The sequence below is a fragment of the Balaenoptera musculus genome, chromosome 12 (genome assembly GCF_009873245.2).
Source record: "Balaenoptera musculus isolate JJ_BM4_2016_0621 chromosome 12, mBalMus1.pri.v3, whole genome shotgun sequence".
NCBI classification, from domain to species: domain Eukaryota; kingdom Metazoa; phylum Chordata; class Mammalia; order Artiodactyla; family Balaenopteridae; genus Balaenoptera; species Balaenoptera musculus.
In genome coordinates, this window is record NC_045796.1 from 15,207,098 (window position 1) to 15,234,729 (window position 27,632).

General features: G+C 38.4%; 1 protein-coding gene across 3 annotated transcripts; it reads right to left on the reverse strand.

Moving 5' to 3' along the window:
- Positions 1 to 220: 220 nt before the first annotated feature.
- Positions 221 to 27,574, reverse strand: ARMT1 (acidic residue methyltransferase 1). 3 transcript variants are annotated; one of them, XM_036871793.1, is made up of 7 exons: positions 27,479 to 27,574; positions 25,073 to 25,178; positions 24,377 to 24,621; positions 18,537 to 18,702; positions 15,219 to 15,258; positions 1,065 to 1,113; positions 221 to 406 (listed from the first exon to the last, which is right to left on the reverse strand). In XM_036871793.1, exons 1-6 carry the CDS (start codon positions 27,517 to 27,519, stop codon positions 1,088 to 1,090), a joined length of 624 nt encoding a protein of 207 aa, XP_036727688.1. In that variant the 5' UTR covers positions 27,520 to 27,574; the 3' UTR covers positions 221 to 406; positions 1,065 to 1,087. The 3 variants fall into 3 exon arrangements, with proteins under 3 accessions (XP_036727688.1, XP_036727686.1, XP_036727687.1); XM_036871791.1 differs by lacking the exons at positions 221 to 406; positions 1,065 to 1,113 and having other exon boundaries at positions 13,543 to 15,258; XM_036871792.1 differs by lacking the exons at positions 221 to 406; positions 1,065 to 1,113 and having other exon boundaries at positions 13,543 to 15,258; positions 27,523 to 27,551.
- Positions 27,575 to 27,632: the final 58 nt, after the last annotated feature.

Consider the following 27,632-nt stretch of genomic DNA (forward strand, 5'->3'; position numbering starts at 1 on the left):
GGAATGCAGTTCTTCGGGTTCTTTTTGCTCCCACAAGTTGAAGTTCTTGAAGGACCAATGTCACATTCCACCGAAAAATATGATAACTTGCCAAACAAATGTTCCATTAAAAAAAAACAACTTTCAAAAGCAAATGTGGTTTCTAAATTAAGCAAAACCCCAGCTTCTTCTGGATCTTTAAAATGTCTTTATTATTTTGGAAAATCTTATGGCTTCGGGTGGGGGAGTGTGGGATTTTCCTGACCCCATTTTAGACATGCTTTGGGTTTCTTTTAAAATGATGCCAACTTTCCTTCAAAAAGAAACAAATAATTCTTGTTAATAAAAAGTTTATAAAAGTTGAGAGGGAAGACTGTTCCTCATGTGCTCTGGGTCTTCAGTATCGATTCTAACTTCCTGTTGAGGTCTGTGCAAAAGTATTCAAAAACATTTCGATGATTTTTCTGACTCGGACCAGGCTAGATTTTATTACCAATTCAATTTAGCCAAACTTATACATACATATAAAGTCATCCTCATCTACTCCTCTCAACAACATCATAAAAATAAATTAGTCTAATTTTTGGAAAGAGATTTTAATCTTCTGCTGATTCACAGATTTGACCCCAATTAAAATACCCTCTTTATAAGCTTGCATTATGAGTCACAAATTTCCTTGGTTTATAAAACCTCTAATGAAGAAGAAAGAGAAGGAAGCAAGTTACAGGAAGCTGAGCCTTTGGCTAATCATTTTTTAAAGAAACAAATGCCTCGGCCTTTTCAGGGACAGACGTCTCTTGAGGTGGTTCCAAAATACCGATCTATGAGTGTAAACTGCCTTTAATTCATGTGCTAAATCAGCCGCAATTACTTAATACCTGCTCTCGATACAGAACAGTGATCAGAGTGTACAATGAGTTCAAAAGAGTAAAAGGTATTTAAGTCTAACCTCGAGGACTTTCTGGTTAATGAGGAATGATAAGATGCAGAAAAGAGAAAAACCATAAGACACAATCACAAAACAATTAGTCACCAAGCAATATTGCAAACATGGTAAGTCATCATGGCTGGAGTTATAAATGTACCTGATGGTAGGTGAAAGACTTCACTAGGGAGGTGAATCTTCCCAGAACTCTGCAAGATAAAATGAGGGAAAAGTCAGAATTATCCTCATTCCTTAGCACACCATGCTTCAGAGGCAGCCATTCTATAACATACCTGTGAACAAAACTCTCTGAATCAGTTCTTACACATCTCAGTATTCACACATAGTCACAAACACTCAGACGTAAATTCAGCCTGACTTGCCCCGAGGTGAGAACATATATCCAGGGCCCAGGTTTATGTTTTCCAATTATTATATCTCAATCATGTATGTGTCAGGGACAGGTTAGCTGTCCACTAAACATGGTTAGGTGTGACCTTGAATTTCTGGCCTTTGGTACGTGGGCGGAAGTAAAGTACATCACTCTCAGGTTGGGCCTGTAAAAACTTCCCGTGTGATACTGTACGCTCTCTCTTCCCCTGCGATCTGGCTAGATCCTGATTCCAGGATGGCATCCGAAGCCACATATTGAATGTGGTCGAACCTCCATCAGCCTGGGTCCCGGAATGTCTGCGTAGAGCAGACAACCCCCTCACCTCCCCTACACGCATCCTGGCTGATTGGACTTCCCATTTGTTAAGCCACTGAGCTTCGGGTGCTTATCTGTTATAACTGCTGACATAACCTTACCTATATAATGTATCGTATCTGAAAAAAAAGAAAACATTTCATTTTTAAAAGTAAAAAAATAAAACATTTGGATGGCAAGTAAAATCAAAACTCTAAGTGTAAATACGGTTAGAAGAAAACATGGAGGGATACAATTATTTGAGGGGGAAATTTTTTTTAAACTGGGTCAGATCTGTAATACAACTAGCTGTGCCCTCTTGCTCCCTCCCCCCTCCCCGCCCCATGCCCCCAGCAGTGCTGTGGGACCAGAATAGCTTCTGTCTGTGGAGAAGACTAAGACTCTTCATTCACTGAATAAGACTTTGGGGTGTATGATTTCTTACACAGTAACCCCGCTCCTTTTCTTTTTCCTGTGTCATATCTCGCTCCAGTGAAATTTTTCAGGGAAGCAAATATATGAAACAGATCATCTTAGCACTGCTCTGGTTGAACTGGGAGTTGAAAATGCAGCTCCAGCCTTAACAAAACCCCAGAGGCTCTTAGGAGCACAGTTGGAAAGCCACAATTTACATTGATTCAGTCGCAAATATTAGGTACAGTCGCACCAAGCATCCTTAGTTTCCAGAACTTACAATGGCCTTATCATCTACCATGCATTATCTGCATTTTTGGAAATTATTTAAATTTTCAACTATGTATACTCTTAAGACGATAAACTCTACTTTCCTCTAAAATATTTCTTTACATTTATCTTTCTTCCACTTTTCTCTGTCATCAGCCTAGTTCAGGCCCACATTACATGACTCCTTTGCCTCAGTTTCTCCCCACTCTCCAGCACACTTCCTTTTAAGAGTCTATTCTCTGTCCATGGATAAAGAAGATGTGGTACATATATACAATGGAATACTACTCAGCCATTAAAAAGAATGAAATAATGCCATTTGCAGCAACATGGATGGACCTAGAGATGATCATACTAAGTGAAATAAGTCAGACAGAGAAAGACAAATACCATGTAATATCAATTATATATGGATTCTAAAATACGACACAAATCAACATATCTACAAAACAAAAACAGACTCACAGATATAGAGAACAGACTTGTGGTTGCCAAGTGGGGCACAGGTGGAGGGAAGGATTGGGAGTTTGGGATTAGCAGAGGACTCCCCTTATAGGATGGATAAACAATAAGGCCCTACTGGATATCACAGGGAATTATATTCAGTATCCTGTGATAAACCATAATGGAAAAGAATATGAAAAAGAATATATAACTGAGTCACTTTGCTGTCCAGCAGAAATTAACACAACATTGTAAATCAACTACACTTCAGTAAAATTAAAAAAAAAAAAAAAGGAGTCTATTCTCTGTCCAGCAGCAGAAATGGCCCTTAAGGAATATGAATCTGAGCAGGTCACTCTTGCTGGAAACCCTCCCATGGCTACCCATCACACTTTGAATAAAAATCCAAAGGCCTTTCAATGGCCCCTAAGACTCCCCGTGACTTGGCCTCAGCTCCACCCTCCCGGCTACTATAGCTGCATCTCCCTGTTCTTCCTCAAACGTGGCAAGGATACTCCCATCCCAGGGCCCCTTACACTCACGTTTCCCTAAACCTGCACCTCTCACTTTCCTGATGACTGGCTGGCAGCTTGCTGATATATTTCATCCGGGACCAAGATCAGATCTGGCCTGTTCAAAGGCTGTCCCCGACCACTTTGTGGTCTTCTTCTCCTTTATGCCCCTACCCAGAGTATATCATTTCCTGACATTAAATCACGCATGGGCTTGTTTCCCCTCACTTAGACTGTAAGCTCTTTGAGGATAGGATTTTGATTTTCTTCATTACTCCATCCCAACACCTAAAACAGTACATAGCACACATCTGTTCCTCAGTAAATAATTCTATAAGGGAATAAATGAACAAATTCCCTCAGAGAGTTTGTAGCACCTAATGATTACTCTTTCCAGCTCAAAACCGTTCAGGCCCCAGCACTACTAAGGCACAGCTCCCTTCTGCAGCCTTATTTCCTGTCTCAGAGTCTCCTGGATGTTGACACTCACGGCAACATGCGTGAATCTCAAAGGCATTATGCTGGATGAAAGAAGCCAAACTAGAAAGGTTTGTATTGTATGATTCCATTTATATGACATTCTCAAAAGGACAAAACTGTAGGACAAAGAACAAGATCTGTGGTTCCAGGAATTATGGCTGGAGGTAGGGGTGTCTATAAAAGAATAGCACGAGGGAGTTTGGGGGGTGGCGGTGATTGATGGAATTGTTCTGTATCCTGATTATGGTGGTGGTCGTGAATCTATGCATGTGCTGAAATTCATAGAATTGTACTCCAAAGGAAAGAAAGTCGAGTTTAGTATAATTTTAAAAATAAAATAAAAAATAAATAAATATGCAAAAAAAAATTTTGGTCCTGTGGACACTAAGATCCAGACAAATTGAGTTTTTGCTTTTCCTACTTCTTGCTCTGACTTTCCTGCCCTCTCCCATCCTCTCCAGTAACCTCTCTTGTAACCTCTCCTGTTTCTATCCCCTTCTTCCTAAGTCTCTCTCTACCAGACTCTCTACATTGAAAGTTTCCTGCCACAAAACTGCCAGATTGATCTTTCTAAAACATGACCTCCTCAGAAACTTCCAATGGCTCCCTTTCACTTATGGCAATGGTTTCCAAGCCTTTCTCCTTTTCTTCAATGAATCTTTGTTCAACTGGAATCTTTTTCAGGAGCCGAGACCAATTTGGAGATTTCCCTGGTTCACCTAGTTGACAAAGGGTGGGGTGCTAGAGTCCCACTGAAGTGCCTCCCCATGGCTCCTTCTTACACACCACCCCAAATCCCCAACGTTCCTCCACGGAACCCCAAGAGCTACTAGAAGCACAGGATGAGAACCAGGGGCCAATAGAACAGAGTCTAACTTTCTAGAGAGATATTTCTGATCTCTGAGAGATCTTGCTATTTGTCCTAAAGAATTTATGGGACCATTAAAGGGCAGGACACTTGGAAGATTTGGGGTTCAAGCCCCAATCTAGCCACTTACTAGCTGTGTGAAACTTGTTGAACCTCTTTTCCCTTAGATCAAGTTAAGAATAACCTATCTCACAGTGCTCTCGTGAGATGACATGACATAGTACGTGAATTCTTTTGTAAAGTATAAAGTGCTTTGTAAAATGTATGATAGAGTATTATTATTATGAGAGGCAGTGTAGGTGTGGGCAAAAACTATGGGTTTGGGCCCTTTTACTTTGTTCAAATGCAGGTCCTGTCACTTGCTACCACTGGTGAGTTTCTTATCCTCTCAGAGTCTTTTATGTTGTGTGTAAAATGAAGCAAATATAGCATCACTTCCGGACATCTCCAGAAGAAGAAGAGGGATATCTCCCTCCATAAGCCCCTTTTTAAGCGCATCACTGGCAAAGGGAGTGGTACCAACATAAGGAAGGATGTTCAAACAGATGGTGCCCACGCCAGGAGAAAAGAAGGGAAAGTGACTTTCATATTGTCATTCAACAGTCTCAGCTTCAGTTTCTACCTTTGGAGTCCTGTTGCTAAGCCAGACTTCTCAATGTAATAAAATATTCCTCCATTCTATAAAGATTTTCTGTCTATAGTGCCAACAGTCTACAGTGTGCAATATTTTCAGTGAATTCTTTTAATTGAAAATAAATTGTATTCTTTGGTTCTTCTCACTGACATATTTAATTATATCCTCATGATTTGTCTTATAGAAACCAGCCAGTCTTTCAATGGGTTAAACAGAGATTAATAGAAACAAATGTTTTCTATGGAGAGAAAAATGACATTAATAAGTAGGAAGAAGGAAGTAGAATTTTCCACAAAGGTAAAATGCCAACGTTTGTGCAAGAGTAAATAGAATTATCCTGTCTTGGTGCATGGCAGAAAACACAATTAGATCATAAAACCATAGCGCTAAAAACAAATTTATGGCTTATATACAAAACATTAAGTAACAGAATAATAGAATGCCTAGCTAAAAATCACATAATTAATTAGTAACATAACTGGGACTGGAATTCAGATTCCTTGCCCACATTACCAACTCTGAACAAGAACCCCCCTCAATAAAGGAAGGTAGCTGATGGGTCTCCTGTAAGATCATCATTATTAGGGTTTCAGCAGTTCAAATAACATTCCATTTGGGAACTAATGAGAAACGAAACAAAAATATAGAATTAAGGTATAAGCTTACAGATTAATATAAAATTGTGCTTCGTTTAATTTTAAACAACTTATCAGTAATGCTATCAAAGACCAGGCAAGAATTGGAAGAGTTTATTTGAACAGATTTTGGATTTCACCAAGATAGCAAAACAACTTTTATATCATCCCTTTGGTTGAAAGAATAAGCCAGTTCATTCTTGTTAAATCACTTCCATCTGGTCACAAGAATAATTTCCCTTCAAAATAACTACCCACTGGTTTTCAGCTGGTTGGTGGCCTGAAACACGAGAGGCTTTCTTTTCATTACTGGATTTGCTGATGTTCAGCTCTCTACACCAAAGTTCTTAGAGATTTCCTTTCTCAGTGTGGTGTTCAGCCTACTATAAAATCCCATGAATTCATAAGTGCCCAAACGATACAAAATGTATGATACAGAAAAACAATCCCCATTCCCACCTACTCCCATTCTACGTGAGTATTTTAAAACATGTAATTGACCTTTAGCTTTATTTCTTCTGCTGCCGAGATTTCAACATATTAATAACTCACAATGTGGCTGATCATCCACATAATCTTATGGCTCAAATTTCCATTGACAGTAAGTATATTTACTCATTTTTAAAAGGAACTTAAGTAAATGGTTACAAATTATGGGAAAGGCACAGTAACTTCAAATAAAAGCCATAACTTGACTTTTGGAGTCCAACAGATCAGAGTTTAAATTTTGTCTCTGCCACTGACTAGTTCAGTGGCCTTGTGCCCAGTGACTTGAAATCACTGAGACTTGGTGCTCCTGTATGAATAATGGAATAAAAATATTTGCCTCTGGGAGTTTTATGAAGATATCATGCCACATTATGAGTAAAGCACTTAATACTGTGCCTGGAATATAGTGCTCCATGAATGGTATCTATTCTGTTATAAGGTATCTATAATGTGCTTGCTATTCACTGATTGCCAATAATTATTACAAAAATTAAGAATATATGTAAAAGAAATTTTTTGAATTTTGCTTCTTGCTTTATACTTTAAACAGCTCTTTCTGATTTCTGATTTTTAAGATCTTTAAAATATTTTAAGAGTTCTAAATAGGAGAACATTCCTAATACTTTTTCATCTCTTTTTATTTTAAAACAAAAACTAACACAAACACACACGCACAAAAAGCCTTGTAATGATAAGATTAAGGATGACTCATTCTATGTGCACATGTGAAATCTTCTCCTTCTTTTAAGGACCCCTGGAAGAAATCAAGCTAGACAATAGAGGAATTACATTAAGTGAAGTTTGAGATGGGAAGAAAAAATACAGTATGATGTATCTCTTCTTCACCTCAAAAACAAAATCATAAAAATAAACCAAATCATGGCTTTCACCAACTGTGAAATAGAAAGAAAGAAAACTGAAAGAAAAGGAGAAAAATAAGAGCAGGTATTCTTAACTGTTTTTGTGCCATGAACTTCTCCAGGTAAAGCATCTAAATTTTTGATGTAATGATGAAACAATAATTCAAGATAGTTGAAGTAACCGTAACATAATATGAAAAGACTTGTGATTTTTGCAGTTGACGGAAGTGCAGGTACTGCTAATATTGCTGAGGTTTATGGCCCATATTCAATATTAAAGGAAATACTACATTTCAATTAGAGATTAATGAAAATAAAGACAAAATTTTTTCTCACCCAAGCTTACAGACCACCTCAATTCTATCTGCTGAACCCCTTGGACCCCAGTTGCAGAATTTCTGCATTGGAGATATACCAAGCCCAATTTGTATCTTCCTAAATATAAGATAGAATTGGAATATTAGTTCCTTTAAATTTTCTGAATCATGGTAAAAATTAACTTGCTGTGTTAAAATTAGCAAAATAAGGAAACAAGTACAGTTTTGCTTCTTTCCTTCAAGCAAAGTTTAAGTGAAATGACAAGCAATTATTTTTATTTTGTTACAAAGTTTTTTCTAGGGTGACTTTTCTACATTGTTAACAAAATTGTTTCTTTTTTCCACTTTTCCTGAATTTTATTTTCAAATTCACCTATTTTGATATACTTCTATGATAAACCACTGTAACATTGGGTCACAAACATTACATGTATACAGAAAATTTCAGCCAAGAAAGGAATGAGGACACAGTTTTGTTGTCATTGACCTTACTGTGTTTTACCAAATCCTTGCTCCAGCATAATGATTTTAAAGTTGAAACCACAAGAATGTGTGCAGTCACAACTGCATTATTATGAACTTTCATCAAATCTTTAACCGTGGTCATTTTTAAGTCTTTTGTCATTTACAGACAGTTCTGGGTGTACTCTGATGATTTTGCAAATATGTTCCTATAAAAGGGTTTCATCTTCAAGAAATTCATGGAAAAGACTCTGACAAGTACAGGTTTCTGGTAACTGACTGTACTGCTGAACTGAATGAATAAGCATTTTCAGAACTCTAATGAAAAACTGATGAACTCATAAAAGTGCTAACAAAAGATCAAGATGAAAAAAAAATTAATTACATGGGACTGAGTGAACTGATGAGGATGAGTATAATTTTTGTGACTTTCTGTCTGAATTTAAAAAAAAAAAAATCCCACAAGGACTCAGAGGCAAAGAATATACAAATCAATTTTCACTGCAAAGTAAAGGAGCTGTTACAGTGGAGGATTACTGGACTGAATGTCAATATTATGACATAGTATGAGTGTGTTTCATGTTTGGTAATTGCAATCATTGTTGCTTTTGTTGTGGTCATCCATGTACAATGCTTGGTGTCAGTCTATTTATCTCTTGTAAAAATAAAATACAGTGTGTGTGTGTGAAAAAAAAAAAAAAAAGAATGTGTGCAGTTAACAATTAAAATTATACTCTGCCAGTTTTTCTTGCTGAAATCGCCATACTTAATAGTACAGAAGAAAAATCCAGCCACTTTACCGTGCTAAGGGATCTCCCCCTTGTGCCTAAACTTTGTATTGAACTCAAGCAGGATTGAAAGTCATCGGCATGACATATATTATGAATTATTTTTTTCTTAGTACAAAAAGTGGGATCTTAGTTCCCCGACCAGGGATCGAACCCGCGCCCCCTGCAGTGGCAGTGCAGCATCTTAACCACTGGACTGCCAGGAAGTCCCTGAATTTTTTTTTTAAAGTAAGGCAAAAAGTGACTTTCCTTCTCATATAAAGCAATTACTCAATGCTGAGAGTTTGGGGCTAAAAGCCTAATACAAGCATTATTCTAGGACTAGAGTAATTGGGTGGCTTCAAATAATTGTCCATTACTGAAGACTCACAAAGCTTAATGGGTACTAGTTGTCTGAAGATGTTCATATCAGCTTCTTTTATAATAGCAAAGATTTTGAACAATCTACATAGCAAAACAAAATACGATCTAGCTATATGATGAAACGTTTGCAGCCATGAAAAGTCACATTTTTGAAGAATTAACAAATGGGAAACTGAGCACAATATAATACTGAAGGGATAAAGCAGTATTCAAAGATGCATACATTTATGGAAAACTCCCAATTATATACCATGTATTTCTTTATTCATTTAACAAGCACCAACTGGTCTAACTGATCAGATTTCAAGTAGACCCATTTCATCCTTCAGACTTCAATTTAAATAGCATCACAACAGGGGGTTAAGAAAATTATTTCAAATGCTAGAATTTGTCACCTACCAATCAGTCATTCATTGAACACCTACTCTGTGCTCTACATTGTGTGGGGAGCAAACACACAGAAGTCAGTGGCTGCCCCCAAGAAATGTACAACTTATGGGAATCAACATTTTAGAAGTGTCTTCCCTAAGAACTGGTTTTCCTTTCTCCAAAATTCTGGAAGGTCTGAGAGCGAGGTGAATGTTAAATAAACTGAAAGGGGGAAATGCGACCCACCAAAGAAAAGCAGGAAGGTAGGAGAACCAGGTGAACAGTGGCCCCTGATTGGATGGCTCAGAGTACACTAACTCCACACGCAACAGTATCTGTAGTTTACAAATGAAGGGAAAAGATCAGGGTTCGTGGAATACTCAGGTGGCCGCTAGGGGATGCCAGAATGCTGATATCTTTCAGTGTGACGCCCGTTTCCCTAGGGGAATCTGGGTTTGCGATTGAATGTAGTTCAAGTTGACCAGAAATAACTTCTCCTTTTCCAGTAAAATTGTGAGAATGTGACTTAGGTCACGGAGTTAACAGGAGACCAGGGATTAGCAAGCAAGTATTTATGAGTCCCAGATCATTATTAAGTCCCAGGTCATACTGTTATCCAAGGGGAAAAAAAAAATCTTCCATCCCTCCAGCCGGAACTAATTATAGCAAACTAGACAAAAATTACAAAAGTAAAATGACAACAACAAAACCAATTAACCAAACTAAAACTTCAGAAGCTGGAAAACCACTTGAGAATTTTTTTTTTTAATTTAAATAGTACAAACCTGGTTTTTGTTTGTTTTTTGTCTTAAAAATGTAAAAAATATGTCTAGGCATGGAGAAGGAAATACATCCAAATCTTAACAGGAGCATTGGAGGTGGTGGAATAACATCCTTATTATTTTTCTCATTTTTTCCCTCTGCTTTATTCATTCTCTGTAATGTCAAGATATCGTTTATCGCATACCATAAATGTCAGACACTGCATTAGCACTTTATCAAGGTAGTAAGACACGCATGTGTAGAAGTGTTCAGAGTCTCCTCGACTCCCCACACCCAGTCCAGGGAAATAGAAGAGTAGAGGGGAGAAAGTTTTGTGGAGTTAGAGGCTCCAGAACAAGGCTCAGTGAGGGCTTGGGCAGAGGGAGCTGTTAGGAAAATGGGTGGGAGAGGAAATTTTAATAATTCTAACTCTGAACTGTGTTTTCAATTCACCCTAGGGTTTTCTTAAAATCTAAGAAAATGGTTTGAATTACGTTGGTATTGCCTTTTGCAGTGGGAATTTCTTTTATAGAAACATGACCTTGAGGTTGAACAACATGGGTTCTGGCTATTAAAAAGTTCAAAAGCATTACTGCATTTTATCAAACACCAAAATGCCACCTTGAATTACAGAAAAAAGCTGGGTCATCTCAAGAAATCTTGTTCATTTGCTGTTTAATCAAAAAGTAACATAAATCAATGGAGTATAAACCGCCATCCTCCACCTAATTATTTACCTGCCCTTCATCCACATTTTCATCATAATATACCTAAGATACTGGATCTATGTCTTGCTAAAAAAGTGTTGCATGAAATTTATAGGCTGCTTTACCCAGGAGTTACTTCAGACTTAATCAAGTATGGTATTGTTAGCAGTTGAAACAACTGAAGATGATATTTTAGGAAAGTTTCCCAAGATCCCTCAGCTCTTCAGTGGAAAATTCACCCCCAGCTGACTCCAGAGCCCCAGCTTCCCTCATCATGCTGCTTTGTACCTACACCAAACATAATATATAGGCCAAATTTGCTGCGGTAGGAACAGGTGGGGAAGCAGGAGAAGGCGACAGGCAGAGCCCTGTCCATTGGGTGTCTCGGGCCCTCATTTCAGAGGCCCTTAGGTGATGTTACGAAGCAGTTCAAAAACCAGTGTTTCGCGACAAAAGAGAAACAAAAAACATAAAGAAGACTTCATGAAAATGTAAAACTTTTGTGCTGCAAACAAAAAGACACCCCATAGAATGGGAGAAAATATTTGCAAATTATATATCTGATGAGACTTGTACGCAAAAGATATAAGAACTCTTACAATAAAAAATAAGTAAAAATAAACTCTTGGGACTTCCCTGGCAGTCCAGTGGTTAAGACTCTGCGCTTCCACCACAGGGGGCAAGGGTTTGATTCCCTGGTCAGGGAACTAAGATCCCGCATGACGCGTGGCAACATGGCCAAAAATAAAAATAACATAATTTTAAAAATTAAAACTCTTACAATAAAAGATAATCTAATTTTTAAATGGAAAAAAGAATTGAAGACATTTCTCCAAAAATATACAAATGACCGATAAACACATGAAAGCATGTTCAACATCATCAGGAAAATACAAATTGAAACCACAATGAGATACTGCTTCTCACCCAGTAGCATGGCTATAATGAAAAACACAGACAATAACAAGTGCTGACAAGGATGGAGAATTGGAGCCCTCATGAGGAACGTAAAACACTGCAAACACTTTGGGAGTCTGGTAGTTGCTCAAAATGTTAAACGTTAACTGCCACAGGATCTAGCACTTTTACACCTAGGTACATACCCAAGAGAACTGAAAACACACATACATACAATCACGTGCACACGAATGTCCATAGCAGCATTATTCATAATAGTCAAAAAGTGGAAACATACCAAGTGTCCATTCACTGATGAACGGATAAATATGGTAGACCCATATGTGGTATATCCATACAATGGAGTATTAGTCAGCCAAAAAAAAAAAAGGAATGAAGTACTGACACAGCTTACAACTGATGAACCTTAAAAAGAAGCCAGTCACAAAAGACTACATATTTTATATTCTATTTATATATGAAACGTCCAGAACAGGTAAATCCATAGACAGAAAGCAGATTATTAGTTGCCAAGTGCTGAGGAGAGGGGGCTGGGGAGTGACTGCCAATGGGTGGTGCAGGGTTTCTTTTAGAGAGGGTAAAATTTTCTGAAATCAGACTGTGGTCATGGGGGCACAACTCTGTGAACATACTGTACTAAAATACTGTACACTTTAAATGGATGAACTGTGTGTGAATTTTATCTCAAGAATGCTGGTTAAGGGCCTCCCTCGTGGCGCAGTAGTTGAGAATCCGCCTGCCAATGCAGGGGATACGGGTTCGAGCCCTGGTCTGGGAAGATCCCACATGCCGCGGAGCAACTAAGCCTGTGCGCCACAACTACTGAGCCTGCGTTCTAGAGCCCGCGAGCCACAACTACTGAGCCCACGTGCCACAACTACTGAAGCCCACGCGCCTAGCGCCCGTGCTCCACAACAAGAGAAGCCATGGCAATGAGAAGCCCGCGCACCACAAGCAAGAGTAGCCCCCGCTTGCCTCAACTAGAGAAAGCCCGCGTGCAGCAACGAAGACCCAAAAGCAGCTGAAAATAAATAAATAGATAAAAAATAAAAACTATAAAAAAAAAATCAACTGGTGAAACTCCAGGAGGCCCCTCCCTCCTGCTAAATAAGCATTTTTTAAAATGCCGTCTTGACTTCCTCTTCCATGGTGCCATCTTCTTGCTTGCTCTAGTTTGTTTCCTTGCTCTCTTTCTTGTAGGAGGGGGTGAACTACTTCCTCATAATCTCATGTTCTTAATAAAACATGAACATAGAAAAAAATCCCATGTTTTGGAAAAAAGTAATGTATTATACCATAGCTCATGCTGTGGCTATGAAGTCAATACAAATATACAATTGTGTTCTAATTTATGGCAAGTGTCTACAAGTAATTCTCATGTGCTCAGTATTTTAGTAACAATGTTTAAAACAGGAACACATGTAGATAAGGAAATGAGTAAATTCAAAATGTGCAGCTTTATATAAACATTTTACCAAAAAAATTTTAAGCACTTAGCAAGGGCACAGACTATCACTTCGTTTAAGTGACATAATTTAACAACTGCTTGGACAACATCTATAGTATACATTATGAGTTCCTTCATCATAAAGACCTCATTTTTAATCTTCCCTTCTTGACCTTCCCCCACTGGAAGATAAAACCAGTGAGATTTTCAGTACAATTTACAATTCATTTTATTATTCTGGTGCAAGAAAACATTCCCAGGTTTATTTCCAATTTCAGTTTCAGAAAAACTGACCTGAAATTTAGTCTTTAATAGCTGTGATCACCAATAAATGTGTAAGATTATAAAAGGTGAATTAACTCATGGGTAGTACAAAGTCAATGCAGAAGAATCTTTCCTACCTGAAGCATTTTTTTTAAACTGTAGAGCAATCCCATTCATTTAAAACACTTATGTGTTAAAATAATATATTTCAGTTGATTATGGACATCACAAATAGAATGTAAAAGATGTTACATTTCTTCAAGTACTATTTGTTTCATTCTGTTCAATTTTGTGTTTCCTACCATCCATTCTACAGGTCAATCAAAATACAAATGCGTGCAAATAATACAGGTTATTGAAATGAAATAAAATTCAAGGAGAACAAAATTAAGAATTAACTTATGAGGTAAGTTTTACTTTCGTGTGTTCAGATATCACAGTTGTTAAGAAATGCCTCTCTTTACAAAGCATATTTAACATGTAAATATATTATATCTTCACTGAGCCCTTATCTCTAGAGCCCAAAATCAAGTTGAGTAAAATTCCATGCCTCCTAGAATATTAAATACCATGCAGCACAGTATTTTTTAAAATGTTAACTTTTAAAGCAGAATTCACTTATATTTCTGTCCAATGAAAAATAAGTTCATTAAAACCATTTGAAATGATGCATTTAACTTGAAATAAGTTACTAAAATTCCAACATAAATGTAACTATCTGTAACCAGTGTAATCCACCTATCCCCAAAACAATGTAGTGGGGGCAAAACGTTCAAAGGAGAAAGCATCAGAATGTGTGTAAAAGAGCACTGAGAAGCCAAGCTTCCCAGAGCTTTTCTGGGGATGAAGAGTGACTGTCACATCTTTCTACCCAACTGAGAGTTCCTACACCAAGTCAAAGTGGACCATCAAACTGAAATATTCCATATTTCCCAATGGTCAACCAGTTGGGCACAGAAGCTGTGAGCTGTTCACCTTGCCCAGGCTGCAGACCAACCTGAACTTCAGCTTTTAATGTTCTTATACTGCAGAGAGGTGCAGGGTGGAAGCCATTCAAAGCCTCATGAAATGGAACGGTAAATTCCCATCTTCTGTCCCCCGTCAACTTCCTGTAATTCAAATCACCCTTAAATAAAATTAAATGTGCCTTTTGTAGTGTAGCATATAAGTCAGGAGCGACTTGAGGCATTGCACTGAATTCATGAGGCAGAGTCCAAAAGATGTGATCGAGGTAAACCCATCTGCCCATTTTAATATGGTTTTCCCAGTCAACCCCACATTTGGACACCCACTTATGATTAGAATGTTTTAGTTGTTCGATTATCCAGTTAGAATCATGTAGAGTAGTATCAGAAACAAACCATGGAATCGTTTTCCCATAAAAATGGATCTCAGTAGCCAGTTTAGAGGACAACAGGAAGTCAGCTAATACTAAATCTGTAACAAGTTCAAACCCAGAATTATCCAGAACAATATCCACTCGAGTAATAGATGCTTTTTCTCTTTTTTTTTTGCAATTGCTAAGCAATGACCAAAGATGTTCCATGTCATTCACTAAAATGAAAGGTTTTAGGTCTTCCAAAGAATTTATTAAATTGGTCTTCTGAGAAATAGTTTTCCCACCTGATAGAGACAGATCACACTTATTTCCCCACAGCGAAATCTGAAAAAGAAAAAGCACAAAACATTTACCCTTCTTTTGAATAACCAACAAAAACTCTATTACGTAGGATGTAATGGGAGGTGGGGTTGCTAAAAGTATTCATAAAATTCATTTCTACAAAACTCTTAATATAAAATGTCCATCCAATCTACATTATCTCTAAGTATACTGTATAAAAAAGGTAAAACAATGAAACTTTAGCCAGTATGCAATGAACTTAAGAAAAAAAACAGTTTGAATGATTTTAGCACTCACATTGTTTAATCAGAGTGAAAGTTTTTGCATCTTGCAGATATTATTAGAACATGATCAGATGCTGTAAAATGAGGCTACAAAGTTTACTTTATAATCCAGAGTCAAGAGAAAATAAAAATTCCCCCATCCTTAGGACCTGGCAACTTTTCTGGGATTTAGTTCTCTCACTTGTAAAATAAAGAAAGTGATAACTAAAGATTCTGCCAGCTGTAATAATCTATTATTCCACTTTGAAATACTCAAGTTTATTTTGTAGGAAATGGTATGTAGCCCCATTTTTTTAAGCTCTAACTAAAATTACATGTTTAGAACTGTAGGCTCTAGAATCAGACAGACCTGGGTTCAAATCCTAGCATCTCCAATAAACCACCACCGGTAAATTAAGCTCTAAGGCTCAAATTCCACAACTGAAAACTGAGATAATAATAGCACTTAGCTCGTAGAGTTATTCTGAGTATCTGACATAATGCATGTAAGTAATGTACCCAAAAGCTGGCATACAGAAGTATTCAATAAATATTAGCCCAAACAGTCTCTAGTATTCTGTGATTCAAAATAAGAGGAAAGTGCATGTTCCAACCAAGAATATTATTTTAAAAAGAAAGATAACTCAAGTGTCCAAATTTGATGAAGAAACATACAATGGCACACATGACGGCACTCTCCAGCTGAGGTCAGGGTCTCTGTTGGCCTACGGCACATTTCCTTCAGATCGTCTTCCAGTTCGTAATTCTGTATTTATTTGTGCCATTATGTGTTTATATTCCTTCAGGATTACAAGTTCAATGACAACAAGGACTAGTCTGCTTTCCTCACCACCACATGCCCGGCATCTAGAACAGTGTTTGATGAAGTTGACACTGAAATATTTGTGTGAACAGTGGTGGAGTGCTGTGGCTTTTAAAAACATCAATAATTCCCTAGAAACTAAGACACCTTCAGGTTTCCGAAGTAGGAAGGTAACCTGCTGGTCATCGTGAGCACTAATGGGGACAACTTTGGCTTCCTTTACGTGGGAGAAGAGTGGCAGTTTGGGGTAGCTGGCTGAACTAGATGACAGAAGATAGATCAGTACGCTTTCTTCTTCACAATTTATTATACTTACGGGACAAAGAACATATTCAAAGAAGATTATTTCCCAAAAGAATGGGCTGGCTAGGGGCAGGGAGTGACATGCTGATTTTTTCTTTTCTTTTCTTTTCTAATTCTAAGCTAAGTATAATAGTGAGAGGGGGAAATCATACTTCCGTTTATTAGTTAACAGAACCATGACCACTTTTCTTCCAAACTCAAAATATGCCTTTCCTGCTTCACCATTCAGCTTACTTTGCTCGCCCTCAAAGTTTCATCAGGACTTTATCACATCCCACAACTATCAGCACATTCTGTAGCCTCTACTTTCAAAGTATATCCAGAATCTGGTGACATTTACCATCTCCGATGCTACCAACTTGGTCCAGTCTGCCCTCACCTGAGTCACTGTAGTAACAAATCTCCCATTTCCACCCTCGTGCCTTTGGTCTGTCCTCAGAAGTAATCCTTGAAATAAGTCATTTAATGTTACTCCTCTGGGCTTCCCTGGTGGTGCAGTGATTGAGAATCCACCTGCCAATGCAGGGGACACAGGTTCGAGCCCTGGTCCAGGAAGATCCTACATGCTGCACAGCAACTAAGCCCGTGCGCCACAACTACTGAGGCTGCGCTCTAGAGCCCGCGAGCCACAACTACTGAGCCTGCATGCCACAACTACTGAAGCCCGCACGCCTAGAGCCTGTGCTCCGCAACAGGAGAAGCCACCGCAGTGAGAAGCCCGCGCACCGCAAGGAAGAGTAGTCCCTGCTCGCTGCAACTAGAGAAAGCCCGAACGCAGCAAGGAAGACCCAACGGAGCCAAAAGTAAATAAATAAAATAAATAAATTTATTAAAAAAAAAAAAAAAGTTACTCTTCTGAGCAAAACCCTCTAACAGCTTCCCGCTTCATTGTGAGCAAAAACCAAAGTCCTCGCCTTTGCTCCGGAGGCACGCTGGCTTCTGTGCAGCCGCGCCCTGCAGGCCCTCACCTCTGCTCCCCATTCCCTGAGGCCTCCCCGGCAGGGTCTCCCACACACCTGGCAGGCTCCCCCCTCAGGGCTCCGCAGGAAGCCCCACCCAGACGTGAGGGGACCCCCTCCTTCACCTGCCTCGGGTCCCGCCCCCCTCCTTAGCAGGCCCTTCCCTGGGGGCCCGGCTTAAAACTGCAGCTCTGCACCCCTCCCCCACCACTCCAGGTCCCCCTTCCTGCTCTATTTCTCTTCCGAGCACTTTCAAACATCTCTTTCTGGAAATGTTTCGAACGTCTTCCGGGAAGTAAGGGCTGGGGAAACTGCTGTGTAAAACCACATACTTTCAAATAGTTCTGATTATAATGATATATTTTAAATTTTAGGATGTTTTGAATGAGAATTCAAAACTAAAGACAAGATAGATGAAGAAATGTAATAAAACCATATGAAACAGGCCATGGGCCACCCGACTGTTTCCACCTGCTGATGACAACTGCACAACAGCTGTGCTCCACTCTGCCCAACACTTACAGGAACGAAGCTAGTTTAATTCTCAGGTCAAATCATGAGGCGCATAGGACCACCCTCACTTAACCGATGAGGAAACTGACGCTCAGAAACATTAAGTACCTTGCTTCAGGTCCAACCACAAGTAAGTGACACGGCCAATATTCAAAGCCAAGTCAGGCTGGGCCGATCAGATGACTGTGAACTTCAGTATCTCTCAAGAATGACAGAGCTATGAAGCCAGATGACTCCTGTGCCACTAAAACCTCCAGTGGGAGTAGAAGAAATTTCAAAACCCCTTTTCAGAGATTAAATGGATTTTCATCTCTCGAATAGATAATTATTAAAATGATAAAAAATGATCACTGATAACTTAAATGACAATATGTAAACATGTTTTGCTGTTAAACGTGTACCAGTTTATTTTTCAACTATTTAAATAAATAAACTGAGGAGATGAATTATTACATTTACCTGAAGAACTTTAAAAAACTCATTCTTCAGCTGATTTTCATCTAGTTCTTCAATGGTTTTCATCAACTCTTGCAGGTGAGTACATAAAGCAATGATAGATTCCTGAGACTCAAAGAAATTTTGGTCTTTTAATTCTTTAAATATATCAAAGTCATCGATTGGTGGACTAAAGTAGGAAAAAAGCATAAGTGAAACATTTATATAACTCTGTACTTTTTTTTTTTAACATTTGGGTAATTGCAGTTTATTAAAGGAAAGAGAATAGTAGCATCCCATCTAAAAAATTACTGGTAATTTTTACTAGGTATAACATAGATCAAGTTACACAAAAATAATAATCAAATTACACAAAATAAATCAAATTAAACAAATTATGCAAAAATAAATCCCCACACTCACTTTAACTAACTGTCAAATGTTCCTTAATCAAATATTTTACTGGAAGCATTAAATAATTATAGGGACTGTATCTATAATTACTTACCCAGTGGGTTTTCAGGGCAAAAGGAGAAAAAGAAACAAAATTTCAAGACAATTGCTTTAGTTCAACAAACATTCTTTTGGGTGCTCAGGGTGGCCAGGTTCCAAGTAACAAACATATAAACAGAATAGTTGAATACAATGTAGTGATTACTAATAGAGTCAAATACAGATTATGGGAACCCAATGACTACTTGAGATAGATCAGACAATATTAATGTAAATTTTATTATAATGACAAATTTTGATCATTTATGTGTAGAGTTTTAATTTTTTTAGCAACTTTTACTCCCAAGTTGACTTTGACCAATGGTGATGTTATGTGCCGTGGCTACATCTTCACGTTGTCCAATGAGAGATCAAATAGTATTAATACTGGCCTAAGAAAAACATAACTCAGAAGACAGAAATACTAACATAAAAGACTTTACAGAATCAAATGTCAACAACATTCAGATCAGCTGTTCTTCAAAATTAGCTACTTTTTCCATGCGTCTCCTACCTTAGGGTAAAAAGGCAATGTGGCTGATGCAATGGGATTGATTAAAATCAAAACCAAAAACATACCAGAATTTACACATCCAAATGATGGTTGCCTCCCTTCTCAGTCAGTCACCTTGGGAAGCTACACCCTTAGTCCAAGAATGTTGCCATTGCTCAAAGCACTTTTGGAATTCCTCTCTGGGGATTTTCTTCAGAACCTGTGGCACATTATTAAACGTCCTGTCAGTGACAGTATACCTTCATCCTTTGGAGTTTAATTTGTTTTTGGAAACAGCCAAAAGTCACTCAGAGCAATTTCAGTAGAATGAGGCATGTAAATCAAATGATAAAGTATTTTTGATCAAAAATGAGGAGTGACTAAAAAATAATGAGACTAATCTTTTTTTGAGGTTTGTAAACTGGCTCTGAAAAAAGTTCCAAAGAATTAAAAGACGTTTTTAGCAATGGCAGCATTGCTGAAGTGAATCAGTCTCTCGAGGTGACTTAAAAGGACAAAAATTATTTGGGTGCGTGGGTTCAACTGCAGGGGTCAGCAGACTGCAGCTTGCAGACCCCCTCTGGCCCACCACCTGTTCTGTATGATCTGCAAGCTCAGAACGGTTTGCACATTCTTGAAGAGTTGAAAAAAATTAAAAAAGAAGATTTTGTGACACATGAAATTCAAATTTCAGGGTCTATAACTGATGTTCTATTGGAACACAGCCATGCTCATTTACATACCGCCTATGGCTGCTTTGGCACCGCTAGAGCTGAGTAGCTGCAACAAAGACCATGTGTCTTCCAAAGCCTAAAAGATTGACTATTTGGCCCTTCACAGAAAAAGTTCGTGGACCCTTGTTCTAGTGCTTTATTAACAAATCCTTCATTAATTTAAAGTCACAACTCATGTTAAGAATGAGACTTGTTCCTTATATTTAAGAGAGCAAACTCACATAGCTATAAATGATTTCAGGTTTTAAAACGTTTGCTATTTTAGAATCTACTATAGCTGTATATGTGTACACAATGACCAAGGGGTTCTCTCCTAGGTATATACGCCAACAGAAACACACACGTATGTTCACCAAGAATATGTGTTCGAGTATTTGTAGCAGCACTCTTCATAATAACCCCAAACTGGAAACTACTCAAATATCCATCAACAATAGAACAGGTCAACAGATTGTCATGTATTCATATCATGCAATACTATACAGCAATGAAAACTAATGGTTTACAATGATATGCAACAGTATGGATGAGCCTCACCAATGTAATGCTGAGTAAAAGAAACCAGACACAGAACTACCTCCATAAAATTTCATTTAAATGAAGTTTAAAAACAGGCAAAACTAATGCAGGTCACGATAGTGGTTACCCTTAAGGGGCAGTGATGGTGGTGACTACAAGTGGATCCAAAGGGGCCTAAATTCTGCCTCTTGATCCAGCCACTGGGGACACAGCTGAACACTTAAGACATGTGCACTGTTCTGCATGTATATCACACTTTAATAAAAGCTTAAAAATGTCTGTCATTTTCTCCGTACTTTCATTTTTCAATATCTGAAGTATATTTACTTAACATATTTAAATTTTACGTATGGCTAAAACTTTGAATCTTAATTTAGATCTGCAGATTATTCAACCATTTAACTCTAAAAAAAACTAAAATACACATCTTGACAAAGAAAATTAGAAGTATGTTTCAGTGTAAGGGGCAAAATCAACAGAAACGTATCTTAAAGCTAACATGTGCTTTGGGATCCTGAAAAAGTTAGGAAGACCATGCTTTGGTCACTCTGGAGGGGTGACTGACACAGGACAGGAATTCTTCCTATAAGAGCCCTAACAAATTGGACACTTAAAAACTACTTCAGGGGTAGTGATAAATTAGGAGTATGGGATTAACAGATACAAACTACTATACATAAAATAGATAAGCAACAAGGATTTACTACATAGCACAAAGAACTATATGCAATATCTTGTAATAACCTATAATGGAAAATAATCTAAAATATATGTACACACACATATATATTTATCTGAATGACTTTGCTGTACACCTGAAACTAACACAATATTGTAAATCACTGTACTTCAATTAAAACAAACAAACAACTTCAGTGCTAGTTCTGCTGTAGGACAGCCTTTCTTTGCACTGACCTGACACCTGAGTATGGTACAGTTATCAGACAAATCCCCGGACCTTCAAATATCTGCCACAGAGATCACCTTAGGAGAGTTCCACATCCATGGCTGACTAATATTCTCATTCCTGGAACTTAAAGCTGAATTTTGCCTCTACCCCTCTTATCAAGCTATTCCTGGACCTACTACGGGTTGAGCAGCACAGGCTGGGCAGAGTCTCCCTGGGGCCTGGAGAGAAAAACTGATATGCAGGCCCCGTCACAGACAAATTAAATCATCAGGATTTAATGTAACAATTTCCAAATCTGTACGTTTAAAAACAAAACAAAGAACTTTTCCCCAACTGGGTGACAAATGTGCAGCCAGGTCGGTAAGCTCCTGCCTTAGAGTTTCCATTCTCTGAACCTGATCCGCCTCTAAAATCAAACTCAGAAACAGCATTCCTGTCACCTTTCTAACTTCCAAACTCCACTAAGCCTGTTCAGGGTGCTACTCAGCGTTTCAGCACTTCAGCAGCTTTGTCTAATACCATGGATATTTTCCAAAGTTATGAAACCATCACCCAGAACGTCAGACTAACCTTAGTCCTGGAAAGATATCCAAATGTACTACTTGTGTGAGGAGGGCTCTAATCCGATTTACACAGACCAGGCTCAAATACCGGCTGTACCATTTACTAACCATGCAGCCCTGGGCAAGTTACTAATCTCTTTGAGCCTCAGTTTCCTCCACTGTAGAATGGAAATCATAACCTATACTTCACTGGGCTGCAAAGTAACTAGAACGGAGCTGGTGTTCAATATATGACAGTGCCTAGTGTTTGCTATAGTTTTTTGCTTGGATCTGTGAGCCAGAAAATGTGCTATGTTTTTGGGGTTTTTTTGTTGTTTTTTTTTAACAAATTAGATTTTTTTTTTTTAAGATCAAATTTATAGAGAGAATGTTTTGCTTATTTCTTTTTTTTAAAATTTTATTTATTTATTTATTTATGGCTGTGTTGGGTCTTCGTTTCTGTGCGAAGGCTTTCTCCAGTTGTGGCAAGCGGGGGCCACTCCTCATCGCGGTGCGCGGGCCTCTCACTATCGTGGCCTCTCTTGCTGCGGAGCACAGGCTCCAGACGCGCAGGCTCAGTAATTGTGGCTCACAGGCCCAGCTGCTCCACGGCATGTGGGATCCTCCGGGACCAGGGCTCGAACCCGTGTCCCCTGCACCGGCAGGCGGACTCCTAACCACTGCGCCACCAGGGAAGCCCTGCGCTATGTTTTTAACATTATATTCTGCTTTTAGAGCACAAGACCTAAAACATACTTATTCAGCAAATACAAAAACTTTTGACTTTAAAATAATTTATAAAGATGAAGACAAAAAAAAGTGAATAGACTCAAATTTACGCATGTTCCCCAAAGTCATCTTTTTATTTTAATATTAGTGCTGGTTTAATCAATTGTTTTCAATTATCCTATGCTATGTTTAGGAATAGATACCAAAGGATTCCTCTTATTCAGCAAACCGGTATTTCTGTAACCTGTGAACTAAAAGAATGATCCATATTACACTTTCTTCTGCTCTACAGGTCAGTTCTCCATCAGAATTTTCCTAGGAAAAATTAAATTAGTATAAACAAACCTATAAAAAATTATTTGGGGGACTTCCCTGGTGGTCCAGTGGTAAAGAATTCACCTTCCAATGAAGGGGATGTGGGTTCGATCCCTGGTCAGGGAACTAAGATCCCACATGCCGTGGGGCAACTAAGCCCGCATGCCCCAACTACTAATCTCACCCACTCTGGAGCCCGTGCGCCACAACTAGAGAAGAGAAAACCTGCACACCACAACTAGAGAGGAGTCCGCGCGCCACAACGAAGATCCTGAGTGCCGCAACTAAGACCCGATGCAGACAAAAAAAATAAACAAATTAATTTTAAAAATTATTTTTTTCCAATCTAGCTGTTAAAAAAAGAGCTAAAAATTATTAAGACAGTGTGTAAAACAATGTAGTGACTCCTTTCACCAAATAATTCTGACATATTATTTATTTTTATAAACAAAACATATGCTTACTTTGTCCTGTCTTGATTTTTTATATAAATAATTATTTCAAATTAACATTTTTTGCTCAATAAGTACATTGTTTTACTCTACAAATAAGTAAGTTTTTATAAGGATTTTTATATCTGAATATCCTATTCAGATATTCAATCTTAGGTCTATTCTGGGCAAGTGGATTATAATTGCCAAGAATGTATTACAGCAATAACATTCGCAGAAATATCCAATAGTGCCATTAATATCTGTTGAACTGAATACAGGCTTCTACTGGTTTTTACTTGAAAACTTATCATTTTATAATATTTTAAAAAGCACAGGGCTTCCCTGGTGGCGCAGTGGTTGAGAATCTGCCTGCCAATGCAGGGGACACGGGTTCGAGCCCTGGTCTGGGAAGATCCCACATGCCGCGGGGCAACTGGGCCCGTGAGCCACAATTACTGAGTCTGCGCGTCTGGAGCCTGTGCTCCGCAACAAGAGAGGCCGCGATAGTGAAAGGCCCGCGCATCGCGATGAAGAGTGGCCCCTGCTCGCCGCAACTAGAGAAAGCCCTCGCACAGAAACGAAGACCCAACACAGCCAATAAATAAATAAAATAAAGTGAAATTCTAAAAAAAAAAAAAAAAAAAAAAAAAGCACAAATTATCTAAAACATTTGTTTTTTGATGGCTATATACTTACCTTTGGATAATTGCTTCATGAATTCTACGATACATATAGCATTCGACAAACAACCACGGTGAGAGAAACCACCTTGGTTTTCCATTACTTTCATTTAAAAGGCTCTGTTGATATTCTAGGTACTGATTCCATAGGTCAGTATCAACAAACTTCTCAACCAAAGGAACAATTGGTTTATCTGTTTGCAATTCATTCCGTAATTTAGAAAGAAGAGAAATTGCTTTCTTTTCAGCTTCCAGGCCTTTCTGCAGAAATACAGGGGGAAGAAAAAAAAATACACACACACACACACACGTATATATGAATAGTTTACATGTAATTAATTTATATATAATTATTTCATCTATAAATATAAGTATATATGTACACACATATATACATAATTCCTCTAGGGTAGCAAATTTTTATGTATCTAAATTTAAGAAGAAAAAAACTAATACATTTCAAAACTACATTTTATGTCTTTCAAAAACTATTATAAACATTTATATTTAGAATTCTTAAGTTGAAAAATCAAAGAACAACACAGATCTCCTATCAACATTATGTTGCCTTATCTAGCCTGCCTTTTTTTTTAAGTTTCACCATATGAACTTATCTCCAGGTGGAATGACCATTACCACAGAGGAAAAACTGCTTATTGTGTTTCTGTTAGAGTTAACCAAAAAAGAATTAATGTTAAAACACAATTCTTACCTCTCCATGTTTCTTGAAAAATTCACTTTTATGTCGATGCAATGTATCAATAGCTTTGGTTAAGATCTGTGGTAATCTGTCTTTAACTGTAAGATATGCAAATGACCTAGAAAAGAGTCATATACACAGTATATTACTTAGGAGCATTAACACTAGAAGGCTGGTCATCTTTCAGTTTCTGGAACACCTCATTTAAATTCAAATTCCTTCTCATACAAGCCCTGTAAAGTAAACCAGCGTTGCCCAACTCCTATAGTAACACAGGAAAATCTGAAAACCTCTCTGGTATATCGTAAAAGCTAAGCATTCTTTGTGCCTCGAATTCCAGGCTCTACCCTGGAGTCTACTTAATCTTTCTTATCTTTCTCATTGTATTCCTTTTATTTTCCTTAATCAGAAACTAGTTTAACAATGGGATAGGACAGAAAAAGAGTTATCCTAAAAATCAAACAGGCTTTCCTCCTAGGTCTATTACTTACTAAGTGACTTCTACTTAGAAAGATGAATGAGGCAATGGATGTAAAACTGCCTGAAAGACTTTACTGTGCTAGAAAAATATAATGAAAGATATTTATGAACCTGCTTCTCTTTGTCTATACTCTTAGCCAACTTGATTCTTTTCTAAGGTTTTTCTTGCTGCCTTCTTTACCTGCCTAATAACTCCTTCCATCCTCTCTGCCCCTAAACAAAATTAAGGCATATTACCATCTTGCTCTCCCAACCAGAAAATAAGAGATTTTCGAAAAGTGTCAAAGAATGAAGAAAGCTGGAGAGGAACAAAACTTGAGTATACCTGAATCAAAAATTAAAGATATTCTTGACTTTAGACAAGCAAAAATCAAGGGTTACAGATTATCACTGTATGTTTAATTAGTTTAAGGACATACATGATTCGGTTAGAAAAAAGACTTTAGTACTGTGCAGTTTTCAGGTAGAAAGCACAAAACTTAACTGATCAGTTCATGTATATCTTCAGATCACCAGAGACAAAGTAAAAATGAAGAAAGTTGGAATACTTCTGCCCAAATCTCCTATTCTAACTTTAATGTGGGATCATCACACTTCTAAAAACTCAAAGACCTTATTGCAATTTTAAAAAATAGGGTTATATACCCTGAGTATTTTTTCAAGAGGCTTCCTCAAATGTTAACCATAAAACTCAAAAAAATAGCAAAAAAATAGGAAAAGTGCTTTCTGATTCTGTGGTGTTTTACAGTGAGTAGGTTTTAATATGCATAATAACTGCTCTGATCAGAATTTAACTTTTAACAATTACTACTAATTCCTTGGGAGAAGAGAAAGAATATTAAATCACTTGACACTTGAATTTTCCAAGGCAGCAGATACGAAAAGAAGTGACAGTCCTTTGAGATTTTACTTAACTGGAAAATTATTCTATTTTTCCAGCTACTAAATTTCCTCAGAGGCTTCCATCTCTAAGGGTAAGGTCTCAGGTCCAGGACTTGGGTGAGAGCAGAGATGCCCAGGACTCAAAATTTAAGGACGCAGACACTCCCTATATTTGCCTGAAGGTGAGTACATGCTTAAATTCTGGGACTTTGGCCTCTCTGGCCTCAATCTACTGCCGATACGGTCAATTTCTTCCAAGTGCTCTTGTGTTTTGCCATCTTTTGCAGTAAGGACGTATTTCAAATATAAATTGGGCCTCTCAATTTATACAGACAGATATAATAATGTTATAGAATCTATAACATGACACCTAAAACGCAAGAAGGTACAGGCACTTTTTATAGTGGGATTATGAATTGATCTGGTCAGCAATAGGAAGAAACACATTTCTCGACAGATCTCAGACCCCTAACTTTTGCAGACAACCTTAATCCCCCCCAAAGTAGGTTTATTAATTAAAATATGATTAAAGCCACGCGCTGCAACACTCTGAAAGGAGGCATACACTCTCAAGACAGTCATGCGTAAGTTAAAAAAAAAAACCAAAACCAAAAAAAAAACAAAACAGTATCGAACCACTTGAAAGACGCGTTAACTGATACACATTAATACAAGGCTATCAAAACCCCTGAACCACCATTGTAGAGAGGTGGGGGTAAGCGGAGATTTTCAGTCGGGGTTCGCAGTCCGTTCCCGTGTAGGCAGGGAAGAAGCCACGAATCAGCGCAAGGAAGAAGCTGCAAAGCCGATACGACCCTGGAGCCCGGAGACCGGCCGCCTAGCCCTCGCCTCCCCGCAAGCCGTTAGAAACCGAGGCGCCGTCCCCGGGAAGCGGAGCCCGGACGGCGGGATGGAACTCGCTGGCGGCGGGAAGCAGGCGCCTCCGGCCCGCCGCTGCTTCCCCGCTGGTACCCACAGGTTCCCGACGAGGCCCAGCTCTTCGCAAAAGTGGGGAGGAGGAAAAGGAGAGGAGCGGGGGAGGAAAGCGACACGAACCCTACGTCCCGTGCCGAGAGAGACACCGGAGGCCCCGCCATCACCTTCCGCGCTCCCCACGCCAACGCTCGGGTTTCACACGCCGCAGAAAGGGAGGCGGTGCAGGCGCGGGGGAGGAGCTGAGAAAGGGAGGGATGTGGATTAAAAAAGTGCT